The sequence below is a fragment of the Macaca thibetana genome, chromosome 16 (assembly GCF_024542745.1).
Source record: "Macaca thibetana thibetana isolate TM-01 chromosome 16, ASM2454274v1, whole genome shotgun sequence".
NCBI classification, from domain to species: Eukaryota; Metazoa; Chordata; class Mammalia; order Primates; family Cercopithecidae; genus Macaca; species Macaca thibetana.
The window spans coordinates 5103437-5120595 of record NC_065593.1 but is presented as its reverse complement, the minus strand read 5'-3'; the positions used below and the strand labels follow the sequence as shown (position 1 = coordinate 5120595).

Here is a 17159-nt window from a genome sequence, read left to right as displayed (position 1 = left end):
TACCCAGCCCAACTATAATTTTTTTTTTTTCTTTTTTGAGATGGAGTCTCACTCTGTCGCCCAGGCTGGAGTGCAATGGTTCAATCTCGGTTTAGCGCAACCTCTGCCTCCTGGGTTCAAGTGATTCTCCTGCCTTAGCCCCCAAGTAGCTGGGATTACAGGCACCTGCCACCACGCCTGGCTAATTTTTGTTTTTTTAGTAGACACCTGGTTTCACTATGTTGTTCAGGCTGGTCTTGAACTCCTGACCTCAAGTGATCCACCTGCCTTGGCCTCCCAAAGTGCTGGAATTACAGGAGTGAGCCACTTCGCCCGGCCCAATTACAATGTTTTCTTTTTCTTTCTTTCTTTTTTTTTTTTTTGTTGAGATGGAGTCTTGCTGTGTTGCCAGGCTGGAGTACAGTGGCCCCACCTCGGCTCACCACAACCTCTGCCTCCTGGGTTCAAGCTATTTTCCTGCCTCGGCCTCCCGAGTAGCTGGGATTACAGGTGCGTGCCACCACATCTGGCTAATTTTTGTATTTTTAGTAGAGATGGGGTCTCACCATGTTGGCCAGGATGGTCTTGATCTCCTAACCACATGATCCACCCGCCTCGGCCTCCCAAAGTGCTGGGATTACAGGCGTGAGCCACTGTGCCCAGCTATAATTTTTAAAGGAAATTTACCATCAAACAAAATGGATGTGTAAGATCACAGAATAAAATGAAAATTTTGAAGACTGTAATAAAGAAAAAAATATTTAGGAAAAAATTGAGAGAGATCATTGTAGTCCAATCACACTTGATTTGTCTACTTGTAATAGTTACCAAGTTACAAGGATTTCCCATATCATGCTGCCTACATGGCCCATATACTGAGATGCCCTAATCTTTCAATGACTTTCAGCATTCATTAAGATAGACACTTATAGAAATTATTTATGTAGTGTGTCCAAAAATTTATTTAGATGTGTCCAAAATTATGTGTGCAATTTTGTATTTCTGCTTTTTCCCCTCTTTTGGAGCATTTTCACTATATATCCTTCAAAACTGTAATTTTATTCGTTATATAGTACTGTCTCATTCACCTGGTGAATATTAGTTCCTATTTTGGTTATTATAAATTATTCTAATGAAAATCCTTGGACATAAATTTCTGGACACATCTTTGTTCACTTCCTGAACATAAAATTGTAAAAATATACAGAAGGAGTAGGATTGAAAAAAATTATGGAAATAAAAATTATCGGGTCAAAGTACATATATTTTATTTTATTTATATATATATATATGTGTATATATATATATATATATTTTTTTTCTAGAGACAGGGTCTCACTCTATTGCCCAGGATGGAGTGCAGTGGCATGATCATGACTCACCGCAGTCTCCAATTCTTGGGCTCAAATGATACTCCTACCTCAGCCTCTCAAGTAGCTGGGACTACAGATAGGCTTTGCCACACCTGGCTATTTTTTTTTTTTTTTTTGGAGACAGAGTTTTGCTCTTTTTGCCCAAGCTGGAGTGCAATGGCGTGATCTCAGCTCACTGCAACCTCTGCCTCCCGGGTTCAAGTGATTCTCCTGCCTCATCCTCCCGAGTAGCTGGGATTACAGGCGCCTGCCACCACGTCCGGCTAATTTTTTGTATTTTTAGTAGAGATGGGGTTTTGCCATGTTGGCCAGGATGGTCTCAATCTCTTGACCTTGTGATCTGCCCACCTCGGGCTCCCAAAGTGCTGGGATCGCAGGCGTGAGCCACTGCACCTGGCCTTTTACACCTGGCTAATTTAAAAAAAAAATTTTTTGTAGAGACAGGGTCTTGCTATGTTGCCCAGGCTGGTCTTAAACTCCTGGCCTCAAGCGATCCTCCTCCCTTGGCCTTCCAAAGTGCTGGGATTAGAGGCATGAGCCACCATGCCCAGACTAATTTTTTCTTTTTAATTTTTTTTGAGACAAAGTTTTGTTCTTGTCACTCAGGCTGGAGTGCAATGGCGCGACCTTGGCTCGCTGCAACCTCCACCTCGCAGGTTCAAGTGATTCTCCTGCCTCAGCCTCCCAGGTAGCTGGGGTTACAGGGATGCGCCACCATGCCCAGCTAATTTTTGTATTTTTAGTAGAGACGGGGTTTGGCTATGTTGGTCAGGTTGATCGCGAACTCCTGACCTCAGGCGATCCACCAGCCTCCCAAACTGCTGGGATTATAGGCGTGAGCCAATGTGCACAGCCTTTCTTTTTAAAATTTTTAAACATCTTAATAATTGTGTAATTATTACTTGTAATTATACATAATAATTACTTATATAATTCAATACATTTGCCCAGGTGCAGCGGCTACTTGGGAGACTGAGGTCAGAGGATTTCTTGAGCTCAGGAGTTCAAGGCTTCTGTGGGTTATGACCATGTCACTGCACACCAGCCTGGGAGACAGACAGAATGAGAGCCTATCTCTAAAAAAAATTTTAAATTATATTTTAAAAAATGTAGGGGGCCACCACAAACAGCAGGGAGAGAAACAAGGGAGAGAGACTGTGGAAAACTTGACTAATAGAAGGCAGGAAAAGAATTGGGGGTGGGAGGAGTGTTGAACAGAAAACACAAAATTAGATAGTAGAACTGTCTAAATATAGCAGTAATTACAAATAAAAATAGACCAAATATATCCGCGATATTTCATAGCAGGACTTAAAAAAATTCCAACTACACGCCACTTACAGAAAATACAACTAAAAATCACAAGAAAAGGGTGAAAATAAAAGGATGAAAGAGAAAGATAAACCATGCAGATACTAACCTAAAGAAAGCTGGTATATGGAGGCCAGGCGTGGTGGATGACACCTGTAATCCCAGCACTTTGGGAGGCCGAGGCAGGTAGATCATCTGAGGTCAGGAGTTTGAGACCAGCTTGGCCAACATGGCAAAACCCTGTCTCTATCAAAAATATAAAAATTAGCTGGGTATGGTGGCACATACACATAATCCCAGCTACTTGGCAGGCTGAGGCAGGAGAATCGCTTGAACCCAGGAGGCGGAGGTTGCAGTGAGCCGAGATCGCACTGCTGTACTCCAGACTGGTGACAGAATGAGACTCCGTCTCAAAATAAAATTAAAATTAAAAAAAAAAAAGAAAGAAAACTAGTATATGGGCCAGGAATGGTGGCTCACGCCTGTAATCTCAGCACTTTGGGAGGCCAAGGCGGGCGGATCACGAGGTCAGGAGATCGAGACCATCCTGGCCAACATGGTGAAAGCCCATCTCTACTAAAAATACAACAATTAAGGCTGGGCATGGTGGCTCATGCCTGTAATTGCAGCACTTTGGGAGACCAAGGCAGGTTGATCACCTGAGGTGGGGAGTTCGAGACCATCCTGACCAACATGGAGAAACTCTGTCTCTACTAAAAATACAAAATTAGTGGGGCGTGGTGGTGGGCGCCTGTAATCCCAGCTACTCGGGAAGCTGAGGCAGGAGAATTGCTTGAACCCGGGAGGTGGAGATTGCAATGAGTGGAGATTGCAGTGAGCCGAGATCGCCACTGCACTCCAGCCTGGCGACAGAGCGAGACCCTGTCTCAAAAAAATAAATAAATAAAAATAAAATAGAAGATAAAGGGAAAACCATTACAAAAGAGGGAACTTATAAGATAATAAGAGGAATTGGTTAGATGCAGTGGCTCATGCCTGTAACCTCAGCACCTTGGGAGCCTGGGGCGGGTGGATAACTTGAGGTCAGGAGTTTGAGACCAGCCTGACCAACATGGTGAAACCCCATCTCTACTAAAAAAAAAAAATCCAAAATTAGCTGGGCGTGGTAGTGCATGCCTGTAACTCCAGCTACTAAGGAGGCTGAGGCAGGGGAATCGCTTGAACCCAGGAGGCAGCGGTTGTGGTGAGCTGAGATTGTATCATCGCATTCCAGCCTGGGCAACAAGAGCAAAACTCTGTCTCAAAATAAATAAATAAATAAGATAAATAATTTCCTAAAAAGATATGACAGAGCCTGGGCGCAGTGGCTCCCACCTGTAATCCCAGCACTTTGGGAGGCCGAGGCAGGCGGATCACAAGGTCAGGCGATCGAGACCATCCTGGCTAACACGGTGAAACCCCGTCTCTACTAAAAATACAAAAAATTAGCCGAGCGTGGTGGCAGGTGCCTGTAGTCCCAGCTGCTGGGGAGGCTGAAGCAGGAGAATGGCATGAACCTGGGAGGTGGAGCTTACAGTGAGCCGAGATTGTGCCAATGCACTCCAGCCTAGGCAACACAGCGAGACTCCGTCTCAAAAAAAAAAAAAAAAAAAAAAAAAAGATATAGCAGCTTTGGGCAGGGTGCGGTGGCTCATGTTTGTAATCCCATCACTTTGGGAGGCTGAGGTGTGCGGACGACCAGGTCAGGAGTTCAAGACCAGCTTGGCCAATATAGTGAAACTCCGTCTCTACTAAAAATACAAAAAACTTAGCCAGGCTTGGTGGTGTCAGCCTGTCTGTAATACCAGCTACTCAGGAGGCTGAGGCAGGAGAATCACTTGAACCCAGGAGGCAGAGGTTTCAGTGAGCTGAGATCTCACCACTACACTCCAGCCTGGGCAACAGAGCAAGACTCCACCTCAAAAAAAAAAAAAAAAATCAGTGTTACGAAAACCATTCACTGACCACAAAGCAATTAAATTATAAATTAACAATAAAAATACCACATACACGGCAGGGCACAGTGGCTCACGCCCGTAATCCCACCACTTTGGGAGGCCGAGGCGGGCAGATCACCTGAGGTCGGGAGTTGGAGACCAGCCTGACCAACATGGAGAAACCCTGTCTCTACTAAAAATTAGAAAATTAGCCGGGCATGGTGGCGCGTGCCTGTAATCCCAGCTCCTTGGGAGGCTGAGGCAGGAGAATCATTTGAACCTGGGAGGTGGAGGTTGCAATGAGCTGAGATCGCACCATTGCACACCAGCATGGGCAATAAGAGTGAAACTCTGTCTCAAAGAAAAAAAAAAAACAAGAAAAAAAAAAGACCACATATACACACATAGCCATGCCATTCTCATTTGTGGTAGTTCTATAAAGTCACTGAGAACACTGAATTAGTGAATACTGAACCATTGTTTCTAGCGGAAATACAGGGTTGGGTTCCCCCAAGCCTTTGGCCACAATAGTTTCATCCATCCATCAATATATAACCTTGTTTTATGTATATTTCTGTTTAAAAACTCCATATGAAATACATATTGTGGATTCATTAGCACTGAACTCATGGCCAATTGCACTGTAACTCATGCTTGTGATCAAACCCACATAAGGCATATTACAGCCTCTTGTGCTTAGGAATGCAAGACAGCAGTTCAGCATCATTCTTAGAGGCTATTTTAAACAGCAAAATCAACAAAAACCACAAAAATGAGAAAAATGGGGCATGAAATATACCACAAAAAGGTATTTTTTTACAGTGGGAGAGTTGAAACAGTTGGGAACATGCATATGTGCATCCAGTGACTCACGTTTCACCCCTCTGCGAGTGTCCACGAATGACCACAAAAGCACTTCGAGCACTGACTTTGGAGTTACAAATGAATTTTAGTGAGTAGGTGCATTCATAAATATTGAACTACAAATAATGAAGATTGACATACATGTCTGTAAACTCTATACCCTCAAAGATTAAGGAGGAACTCACAATGGAGACTATAAATTACTTATAATTAGGTGACAATAGGAGAACTACATATCAAAACTTATCATGTGTAGCTAAAGAAACACTTCAAGGAAAATTAATAGTATTAAAGTTTTTTTTTTTGAAGATTGTAAGTGAAAACAAAACTAACCTTTCAAGTTAAAGAGATTTAAAGAACAGGCTGGGTGCGGTGACTCACGCCTGTAATCCCAGCACTTTGGGAGGCCGAGCTGGGTGGATCACTTGAGGTCAGAAGTTCAAGACCAGCCTGGCCAACATGGCGAAACCCAGTGTCTACTAAAAATACAAAAGTTAGCCAGACACGGTAGTGGGTCCCTGTAGTTCCAGCTACTCAGGAGACTGAGGCAGGAGAATTGCTTGAACCCAGGAGGTGGAGGTTGTGGTGAGCTGAGATCGCTCCACTGCACTCCAGCCTCAGCGACAGAGCAAGACTGTGTCAAAAAATAAAAATAAAAAATAAATAAATAGGCTGGGTGCGATGATTTATGCCTGTAATCCCAGCACTTTGGGAGGCTGAGGTGGGCGGATCACCTGAGGTCGGGAGTTCGAGACCAGCCTGACCAACATGGAGAAACCCTGTCTCTACTAAAAATACAAAATTAGCCAGGCATGGTGGTGTGTGCCTGTAATTTCAGCTACTCGGGAGGCTGAGGCAGGAGAATCACTTGAACCCAGGAGGCGAAGGTTGAAGTGAGCCGAGATCACACCATTGTACTCCAGCCTGGGCAACAAGAGCAAAACTCTGTCTAAAAAAAATAAATAAATAACAGCAGAAAGAAAGAAAGAAAGAGCAGAAAGAAGGAAGGAAGGAAGGAAGGAAGGAAGGAAGGAAGGAAGGAAGGGAATAAAACCATAAATAAAGTAGGACAGAAATAATAAAGTACAAAAACTAATGTACGATCAAAGAAACAAGATATGTGCTCAACACTGCATTCTCAGTACCTAGCAAAGTGCCTCTTACTAGGTACAAAGGTTTACTGTAGAAAATTCAGAAAATATGGGCTGGGAACGGTGGCTCATGCCTGTAATCCCAGCACTACGGGAGGCTGAGGCGGATGGATCACCTGAGGTCAGGAGTTCAAGACCAGCCTGACAAATGTGGCGAAACCCTGTGTCTACTAAAAATACAAAATTAGCTGGGCATGGTGGCACATGCCTGTAATCCCAGCTACTCGGGAGTGTGATGCAGAAAAATCACTTGAACCCAGGAGGTGGAGGGTGCAGTGATCCGAGATCGCACCATTGCACTCCAGCCTGGGCAACAAGAGCGAAACTACGTCTCAAAAAGAAAAAAGAAGAAAAAAAAAAAAACAAGCCCAGTGCAGTGGTTCACGCCTGTAATCCCAGCACTTTGGGAAGCAGAGGTGAGTGGATCATCTGAGGTCAGGAGTTCAAGACCAGCCTGGCCAACCTGGTGAAACCCCGCCTCTACTAAAAATACAAAAATTAGCTGGGCGTGGTGGCATGTGCCTGTACTCCCAGTTACTCGAGAGCCTGAGGCAAGAGAATCGCTTGAACTTGGGAGGCAGAGGTTGCAGTGTGCTGAGATCATGTCATTGCACCCCAGCCTGGGTGACAGAGCAAGACTCCATCTAAAAAAAAAAAAAAAAAAATCGCCAGGCACGGTGGCTTAGCCTGTAATCCCAGCACTTTGGGAGGCCAAGGTGGGTAGATCACCAGCGGTCAGGAGTTCGAGACCAACCTGACCAATATGGTGAAACTCTGTTTCTATTAAAAATACAAAAATTAGCTGGGCGTGGTGGTGTGCACCTGTAGTCCCAGTTACTGGAGAAGCTGAGATGGAATTACTTGAACCTGGGAGGCGGAGGTTGCAGTGAGCCGAGATTGTGCCACTGCACTCCAGTCTGGGTAACAGAGGAAGACTCCATCTCAAATAAAATTTAGAAAATAAAGCTAGGCCGGGCACGGTGGCTCAAGCCTGTAATCCCAGCACTTTGGGAGGCCGAGACGGGTGGATCACGAGGTCAGGAGATCGAGACCGTCCTGGCTAACACGGTGAAACCCCGTCTCTACTAAAAAATACAAAAAGCTAGCCGGGCGTGGTGGCGGGCACCTGTAGTCCCAGCTACTCGGGAGGCTGAGGCAGGAGGATGGCGTAAACCCAGGAGGCGGAGCTTGCAGTGAGCTGAGATCCGGCCACTGCACTCCAGCCTGGGCGAAAGAGCGAGACTCCGTCTCAAAAAAAAAAAAAAAAAAAAGAAAAGAAAAGAAAATAGGCCGGGCGCGGTGGCTCAAGCCTGTAATCCCAGCACTTTGGGAGGCCGAGACGGGCGGATCACGAGGTCAGGAGATCGAGACCATCCTGGTTAACACGGTGAAACCCCGTCTCTACTAAAAAATACAAAAAACTAGCCGGGCGAGGTGGCGGGCGCCTGTAGTCCCAGCTACTCGGGAGGCGGAGGCAGGAGAATGGCGTGAACCCGGGAGGCGGAGCTTGCAGTGAGCTGAGATCCGGCCACTGCACTCCAGCCTGGGTGACAGCGCGAGACTCCGTCTCAAAAAAAAAAAAAAAAAAAAAAAAAAAAAAAAAAAAAAGAAAAGAAAATAAAGCTAGTGCAGCACACCAACATGGCACAAGTATACATATGTAACAAACCTGCACGTTATGCACATGTACCCTACAACTTAAAGTATAATAATAATAAATAAATTAAAAAAAAAAGAGAACCTAAAAAAAAAAAAGAAAAGAAAATAAAGCTAAACAAAAAAACCCCAAAACCAAAATAATCATCCTGAGTTTCTTCTATTCTCTTAGATTTTTTTCCTTCCTTCCTTCCTTTTTTCTCTCTCTCTCCCTCGCTTCTTTGTTTCCTTCCTTCCTTCCCTCCTTCTCTCCCTTCCTTCTTTCCTTCCTTCCCTCCCTCCCTTCCTTCCTCTCTCCTTCTCTCTCCCTCCCTTCTCTTTCTTTCTCCCTTCCTCTCTCTCTTCCTTCCCTTCCTTCCTTCCCTTCCCCTTCCTCTCTCCCCGCTTCCTTCCTTCCTTCTTTCCTTCCTTCCTTCCTTCCTTCCTTCCTTCCTTCCTTCCTTCCTTCTTTCCTTTTCTTTCTCTCACTCTCTCCTTCTCTCTCTCTCTTTCTTTCTCCCTTCCTTCCTCTCTCTCTCCCTTCCCTTTCCCCTTCCCCTTCCCTTCTTCCTAATAAAGCTGTGTTGCCCAGGGCAGACACAAACTCCTGGGCTCAAGCTATCCTCCCACCCCAACCTCTCAAGCAGCTGAGACTACAGGCACGAGCCACAATCCCCGACTTGGTTCTTTCACTTATTGTGCTACCCGTCTCTCTGTGGGGGGCTTAAGTCTACAGGGGGATGCACCTGGAGACAAACTGGGGAACAATTCTCCTCAGCCCACCCTCTCCCTAACTCTGATGGCACTCAATCACCTGCTCCATGGACAGCTAAGAGTTTTCCCTAGGATGACCTGACCTGGCCTAGCTCTTCCTCAACCTGCATATAGGCTTCATATAGGCTTCTTGCAGTCTGCCCTGGGCTCTTTTTTTTTTTTTTTTTTTGGAGACGGAGACTCGGAGTCTCACTCTGTTGTCCAGGCTGGAGTACAGTGGCGTGATCTCAGCTCACTGCAACTTCTGCCTCCCGGGTTCAAGCAAGTCTCCTGCCTCAGCCTACCGAGTAACCGGGACTACAGATGTATGCTGCCACGCCTGGGAGGGTGTGTTGTGTTGATAGTGTGAGACCTGCCCATCTCACAGGATTAATATAAGAATCAAATGGCTGGGTGCAGTGGCTCATGCCTGTAATCCTAGCACTTTGGGAGGCCGAGGCGGGTGGATCACCTGAGGTCAGGAGTTCAAGACCAGCCTGACCAACATGGAGAAACTCCATCTAAAAATACAAAAAAAAAAAAATACTTTTTTGTATTTTAGTAGAGACGGGGTTTCACCATGTTGGCTGGTCTCAAACTCCTGAACTCAGACGATTCGCCCATCTCAGCCCACCAAAGTGCTAGGATTACAGGCGTGAGCCACCCTGCCTGGCCTCCCCTAGGCTCTTTACAGAGGCTCCTGGCAGGTCTGAATTCTCCTTAACCTCAAGCTGGGAGCATTGCTCCATGTATAACAGTGATAAAATGGCAAATCAAAATGTCTAACAGTAAGGGATTCATGATATATCTTATGGTATATACATACAGTGGAGTAATTGGCAGCCATTGCTATTTGAATACTAAATGAAATAGGAGAAAATGTTCATAATAAATAGTTCTGATTTTTTTTTGGCTAGGGTCTGGCTCTGTTGCCCAGGCTGGAGTGCAATGGTGTGATCAGGGTTCATTGCAACCTTGACCTCCTGGGCTCAAGTGAACCTCCTGCCTCAGCTTCCCGAGTAGCTGGGACCACTGGCATGTGCCACCATGCCTGGCTAATTTTTTTGTAGAGATGGGTTTTGCTCTGTTGCCCAGCAAGCAGTCCACCCACCCTGGCCTCCCAAAGTACTTGGATTACAGGCATGTGCCACTGTGCCCAACCCATAACATATTGTTAAAGCAGGTTTTTTTTTTTTTTTTTTTTTTTTTTTAGACAGAATCAGCTCTGTCGCCCGGGCTGGAGTGCAGTGGTGTGATCCCAGCTCACTGCAACCTCTGCCTCCCAGGTTCAAGTGATTCTTCTGCCTCAGCTTCCCGAGTAGCTGGGACTACAGGTGCATGCCACTATGCTCGGCTAATTTTTGTAGCTTTAGTAAAGACGGGGTTTCAACATGTTGGCCAGGATGGTCTCGAACCCCTGACCTCGTAATTTGCCCACCTCAGCCTCCCAAAATGCTGCGATTACAGGCGTGAGCCACCGCGCCCGGCCGAAGCAGGTTTTAAATAGACACTGTGTGATCCCATCTGAAATGCGTTTACACCTACACACCATAAATATATAAAGAGTAGGGCCGGGCGCAGTGGCTCACGCCTGTAATCCCTGCATTTTGGGAGGTCAAGGTGGCCGGATCACCTGAGATCAGGAGGTTGAGACCAGCCTGGCCAACATGATGAAACCCCAGCTCTACTAAAAATACAAAAAATTAGCCAGGTGTGGGGGCGGGTGCCTGTTATCCCAGCTACTCAGGAGGCTGAGGCAGGAGAATCGCTTGAACCCGGGAGGCGGAGGTTGCAGTGAGCCGAGATTGTGCCACTGCACTGCAGCTTGGGCGACAAGAGCAAAACTCCGTCTCAAAAAAAAAAAAAAAGAGTAGAAAGATGTAGCCCAACATGTTAACAAGGATTACCTGTGATTGGTGGGGCTGCAGGTAATTGTTCCTATTTTTATTTTCTTTTTGATGCTTTTATGTTTTTCAAAATTTTCTGCAATGAGCATGTGTTACTTAGTTTTAGAAAAAGCATATATTATTTTTATAATTAGAAAAAAAGGCTAAAGTCATTGAAAAATCTATGCCTCTCAAGATCTAGCTGGCCTAGTCCTAACTCTCAGGGACAGATGCTGAACCACTGTGGAAGGCCTTCAATTAGGGCTTCTGCAGAGGTGGGGCTTTGAGGAGACAAGGGGTCTGGGGCAGAGATCTGAGTTGGGGTGTCCAGGAATTTACAATCCTCACCTTGGCCTGTGCCACTTCTTTGCTGTTGAGCACAAAGAGGACATCCTGAGTATGAAGCCGAGACAAGGGCAAATCCAGAAGGGAGATGTACTTGCGCAGCACATTCACAGACTGAAGTGTGAGCACAGAACACCCTGGTTGGAAAGGAGACAGGGAGAAGTGATGAGCCTTGAGGTCTCCAGCCAGATTTTCTCCTGAGCGTCCTCCCTCTACCCTGTGGCTCAGGGCAGGGCAGGACAGTGGCCACAGCATTGCCAGGTGTTTCTGTGGCACCAAAGCTGCTCTGTGCCCATCATTCTTGCAGCTAGAATGAGTAAAAGGGCCACAGAAGACCTGGCTGGCTACCCTCTACCCTGCCGTGTGCCCTACCAAAAAAAGGTTGGTTGCTAGAGGTTGAGATCTGGCTACCTCAAAGCCAAAGGAAAGGTGAAGGAGACAGGAATTACTGTATTGGGAGGTTAAAGACCCGGTTCTAGCTCTGTCAGTCAAAAACTGACAGGGTTGGCAAAGTCCTTTAACCTCCCTGAGACTCAGGTATTTTTGTTTGTTTTTGTTTTTTTTTAGATGGAGTCTCGCTCTGTTGCCTAGACTGGAGTGCAGTGGCATGATCTTGGCTCACTGCAAGCTCCACCTCCCGGGTTCATGCCATTCTCCTGCCTCAGCCTTCCAAGTAGCTGGGACTGCAGGCGCCCGCCACCATGCCTGGCTAATTTTTTGTATTTTTTAGTAGAGACGGGGTTTCACCGTGTTAGTCAGGATGGTCTTGATCTCCTGACCTCGTGATCCACCCGCCTGGGCCTCCCAAAGTGCTGGTATTACAGGTGTGAGCCACCGTACCCAGCCTGAGTCTCAGTTTTCTAATCTGTAAAATTGTGTTGATAGTGTGAGACCTGCCCGTCTCACAGGATTGATATAAGAATCAAATGGCTGGGTGCAGTGGCTCATGCCTGTAATCCTAGCACTTTGGGAGGCCAAGGCGGGTGGATCACCTGAGGTCAGGAGTTCAAGACCAGCCTGACCAACATGGAGAAACTCCATCTAAAATTGCAAAAAAAAAAAAAAAAAAAAAAAAAAAATTAGCCAGGGATGGTGGTGCATGTCTGTAATCCCAGCTACTGGGGAGGGTGAGGCAGGAGAATGGCCTGAACCCAGGAGGTGGAGGTTGCAGTGAGCCAAGATCCTCCATTGCACTCTAGCCTGGGCAACAAGAGCGAAACTCCATCTCAAAAAAAAAAAAAAAAAAAAAAGAGAATCAAACGAACTATAGTCATGTACCAAAGACATCATGGCTTGGTAAGCTCTTTTCAGTCATCCCACACAGAAAGGGCATAACCTACTTATGTTTTCATTCATTGAATCTTCATATCGCTCCTATGAGGTATGACAGACCACCCCAGAAACTGGCCCAGAGAGGATAAGCATGGGGGTCATGCAGTAAATGGTCAGGTGAGGTCAAATACTTTCTGTGGGTTAGGGAGAGTTCCTGACTAAGGCAAATTGATCCATCAAGCATCCAGCAGTCATTTACAACCTGCCTAATTGGTGGGGGGATGGGATTGAGTTCAGACTGGAAGAATACCAGAGGTGTAAAACATCCACCCTGTGAAAAAGCTAGACAGGTGAGGGGCAAACCTGGCCTCCCCACTCATCTAGAGGTGGCCCTGCAGGCAGGCACTTGCTGGCAGATACAATTTGCCAGGTACCCTGAGGTGAGTGAGGAAGAGCTTGGCGGCCTCCCCAACCACTGCCTCTGCTCGGCTGAGGGCAGCTCTCCGTGGATTTGCAAATTTCCCTCTCATAAGTTTCTCAGAAGGACAGTATATTGTGGCCCTTTGCAAAAGGAACAAGCCTTACCTTTAGGTAACTTCCCTTCTGAGTGCAGGGCCCTGGAGGAGGGAAAGGACAAGAGTGAGACGCATAAGAATCATTTCCTTTGTAGGTAATAGGAGGGGCCTTCAGAGGAAAGCCTGCCATGCCCATGGTCCCCCTCCATGTGAGTTTCCAGGTGGTTTCTTTTGCATAAATCACTGCATAGATTTCCAGGATCCCATACCTCTGGCAACAGCTGAAGGGATCCGGATGGGCACCTGAGCCAGGGACAGCCAATCCAGAGGCTGGTCTGTGGCTTGTGAAGTACCCTGGTCTAAGCTTTGCCCATTAGAGAATGAAGATAACTGTGCTGGACTCTTCATAGTTTTCCTCTTGAAATTGTAATGGGAGTATGATGGGGGAATATTTTACAATGCTAACTGATAGCTCTTCCCTGATATTTCCTTTCTCCTTTCTGAGCTCCCCCACACCTACCTTCTGACAGTGAAGGTCATTCTGTGCTCACCACCTTAAGAGGAGGAGAGTGTCAACTGCAATGAGCTCCAAGTCTCTTCCCTACTTTGTTGTTTAGAAATCTGGGGGCAGAGAAGGATTGGGAAGGTAGCCCCGGCAACTTAGACACACATACTTATATGAACAGAGACTCTTGGGAACAGGGGTTAAAGAAGAGAAGTTGAGAGAGAATTGACAAACTCATGGAACTGACTGCCTAGCAGAGCCTGAGAGGTAGAAAAACCTGAAAAAGGAGGCAGGCGCGGTGGCTCACACCTGTAAACCTAGCACTTTGGGAGGCCGAGGTCGGTGGATCACGAGGTCAGGAGTTCAACTCAGCCTGGCCAACATGGTGAAACTCCATCTCTAATAAAAATACAATAGCCAGGTGTGGTGGCATGCACTGGTAGTCCCAGCTACTCAGGAGGCTGAAGCAGGAGAATCGCTTGAACCCAGGAGGCGGAGGCTGCAGTGAGCCGAGATCACGCCACTGCCCTCCAGCCTGGATGACAGAGCGAGACTCTGTCTTTAAAAAAAAAAAAAAAAAAAAAAAAGAAAAAGAAAAGAAAGAAAAGAAAAACCTGAAAAAGATTTCTGGGATCCTGAGAATGAAGTGGCTTGTTCTGTTCTCTGGGCAAAGCCCTGTGGATATTCTGATAACCAGGGAAAGCAGTGAGCTGGAGGCACCTGTCTGGAAATAGAGCTTATAGTCCTTAAAGCCACAGGGGAAGCTGTGCTGAGGAGGCCTGGGGAGCGAGTCTTGGGGACAGGGGGATCAAGGGGCCACTGGTGGGAGGGAAGCCAGGAAGAGACTGAGAAGTAGCCAGAAAGGCCAGAGTGAGGAGGGCAAGCTGGTGCCATATAAGCCAAAGCAGCATTGCAGTGAGGGACATGCAGGGCCAAATGCCACAGAAAGTTGAAGATGGCTGAGGGCTAAGGTGAGTCTAATGAATTTAGCAGGCAAGAGATGACTGTGGGGAAAAAGGTTTTAGAAGATTGGTGGCATGTCCACGAATTGTTTTATCTGAAGCACAGTGGCCCACCTTCGTGCTGAGAGCCTGTGGCACTCCAGCCTCTTCTGAGGAAAATGGTCCCAGGCAGTTCTATCTACACAGAGTTGTCTCCTTGGGTTCTTTCCATCCAGAATGATGCCTTCTCTGCTTTTCCCCACTTCAGTGATGACTGGACCAGGAATGGGACCAGGTGACTCAATCTCAAGTGCCCCAGCCCCCTGCCTGTGGAGGTACTCTTAGTATGTTTGCAACAGACCTGACCTGATCCTTTCTCTGGTGCAGCGTAAATTCTTGGTGAGAAATCACCAGGCTCAGTGTGCATCCAGAATGAGGTGAGACCATTTTTCCAGTTCTCCATGGGGCTTGCTGTCCATGCTAGTCTTGGAAGCTCAAGGCCTCAGAGTAACCATGTGGTTGGAAAGACCACTCCGGGGCTGCCTCATTTTTCCATATATCATCAAAAAAATTTGTATTTCAGACTAACCAGGGAATGTTCCTTTCCTGAATCTGAAGGGACCTAATGTGACTAGCAGCATGTCTCCTCTAAAGCTGTGGCCACTGGCTGGACCAGGAACTGAATAGCCTTCACGGGAGAACAGTCTAGCCTCCCCTCATTCCACAGTCAAGGAAACAGGGAAAGCTGCCTAGAAAGAGTATGTGGGTAAAACTATAGCATCTTCCACCAAGTGATGTAAAATTTAAGGACAAGGAGGGTCTTCAGTTTGGATTGGTCTTCACATACATCTGAGAGAATAATGAATGGAGAACTAGGATTCCTGAATTCTGCCTCTGCCATAGTTTAACCTTGTAGTGCTGGGCAAACCACTTCCCAGCCTCAGTAAAATGAGGTGGCTGGACTTAATGGTTGGTGAGGTCATTTCCAACTTTACATATTGCATTGCTTCAGTCTGAGTGTTAAGCATGTTTAGAAGAAGGTTATCAAATAAGTCCTTCCCTTCAAGTTGCTCCTTTCCTTCCTCAGTAGCTGGGACAGGCCTGCCACACCGCTGATCAGGGGCCCAGGAGAAGCACTTTGCTAGGGGACAGGAAACACATCTATGTTTCTATGACTCTATGTCACTCCATATCTTTGAGCTTGCATTTTACTTTTATTGGTAAAATGTAAATAAATATCAGTAAAATCGGGTGACTGTGAAGAACAAACGCATTTCATATTATGTATGTATATCCTCCTTCTCCAAAGATTTGAGAGTTGTATAAAATACATGAAGGAAGTGAGAGTAAGGGGAAGAAGATGGTGAATCTGGAGGCACACTGATTCACAGCACTCATTCCTTAAAGTCTTGTCCATGTGGCACAGGGGTTGCAAATTTGGCCCTCAAGATTTCTGTGGCCACAGAAAAGAGATGAATAAAGTCAATTACCCCATTTGCAGTATTCAGTGTATACAAAAAATTCAGCTGTTTAGGAGATGAGCATTCGTACTAGGACTCGAGAGAGATTTCTCAGAGAGAGGACATGGTGAGATGCAGTGAGCAGGGCTAGATGATAAGCCAGCAGTGAGTTTCATGGGCTCACATAACAAGTGGGAAAGTGCTTTAGACTTTAAACCATGAGCCCTAATCAAACAAACAAACCCTCCCCCACCTCCATCGCCCAGAGAATCATACCTCACAGCTGCATACAGAGCAATGTGATTGCTGTGGCCACTTACTCCCCCTGCATCGAAAGTCACCACCTGTAGAGAAACACAGGGTTTTCACTTATGACTGTCTGAATGCCTTCTCCACCACCTCAACTTCAATGGAGCTATCTCCATCCCTTGGGAAGGAGAGGAGAGAACAGAACCCTGACACTTTCCAAATGCAGCATCTATCTGAAGTGACTTCGGAGCAGATCAGTGGTGTGTAGCTCGTGCTGTGGTTGATCACGTAGAGACTGTTTCCCAGCGTTTGACGCTTTACTCTTGTTCCTAACCAGTGGAGCAGAGTGGAATTCAGCCATGATATCAACTTGGGTTCAGAATATCTTTGTTGCTTATCGGTTTAGCCATTTATTAGCACATTTAGCATTCCTGGCTAGCTTCTAAGTGAACTCTGTTCATGCAGATACAGCCTGAATTACTGGTTCTCTTTTTCTCGTGCCATACTGAGGGCAAAAAAAAAACTTTGAGGGACAATGTCCACCGTGTCCTGGGATTGAGTTCATGGAAAAAGTGTATTTATTCATAGACTGCCTCTGTTCCCATTTTCACAGCTATATCAACATCTGTTTATTAACTACAAGCTCAGTCTGTATTCCAACATTTCATTTCTACACAAATGAATTAAAGAAAAAACAAAGAATAATTTGAATAATTATAATAAAAAGGCTAACTTAAATAATAAAAGAAACATAAAAACGACAACAAGGACTGAAGAAAAGGATAGAATGGTTGATTAGGGGTGATAGAAAGAGGCCAGCTGTCCCCAAGGAAAGGTGACCATCCTGCATGGATGAAGGAGCCTGGAACTGGGATTGGAATGGTCTGGGAAGGGATTCACTCTTGGTCTTTCTATTTTAAACTGTAAAGCATAGTGACTGCATATACAGCAAGCCCTCTGTTAATAAGAGTGGCTAACATTTA

General features: G+C 46.1%; 1 protein-coding gene across 2 annotated transcripts in view; it reads right to left on the bottom strand.

The window, feature by feature from the left end:
• PIGL (phosphatidylinositol glycan anchor biosynthesis class L) overlaps positions 1-17159 on the bottom strand; it is a 679575-nt gene that overhangs the window by 9805 nt on the left and 652611 nt on the right. For both annotated transcript variants that reach the window (XM_050763475.1, XM_050763474.1), the window contains 3 exons: positions 16204-16271; positions 13092-13123; positions 11238-11371 (listed from right to left, as the gene is read on the bottom strand). In XM_050763475.1, coding sequence (XP_050619432.1) covers positions 11238-11371; positions 13092-13123; positions 16204-16271 — 234 coding nt within the window. The remainder of the gene's footprint in view (positions 1-11237; positions 11372-13091; positions 13124-16203; positions 16272-17159) is intronic.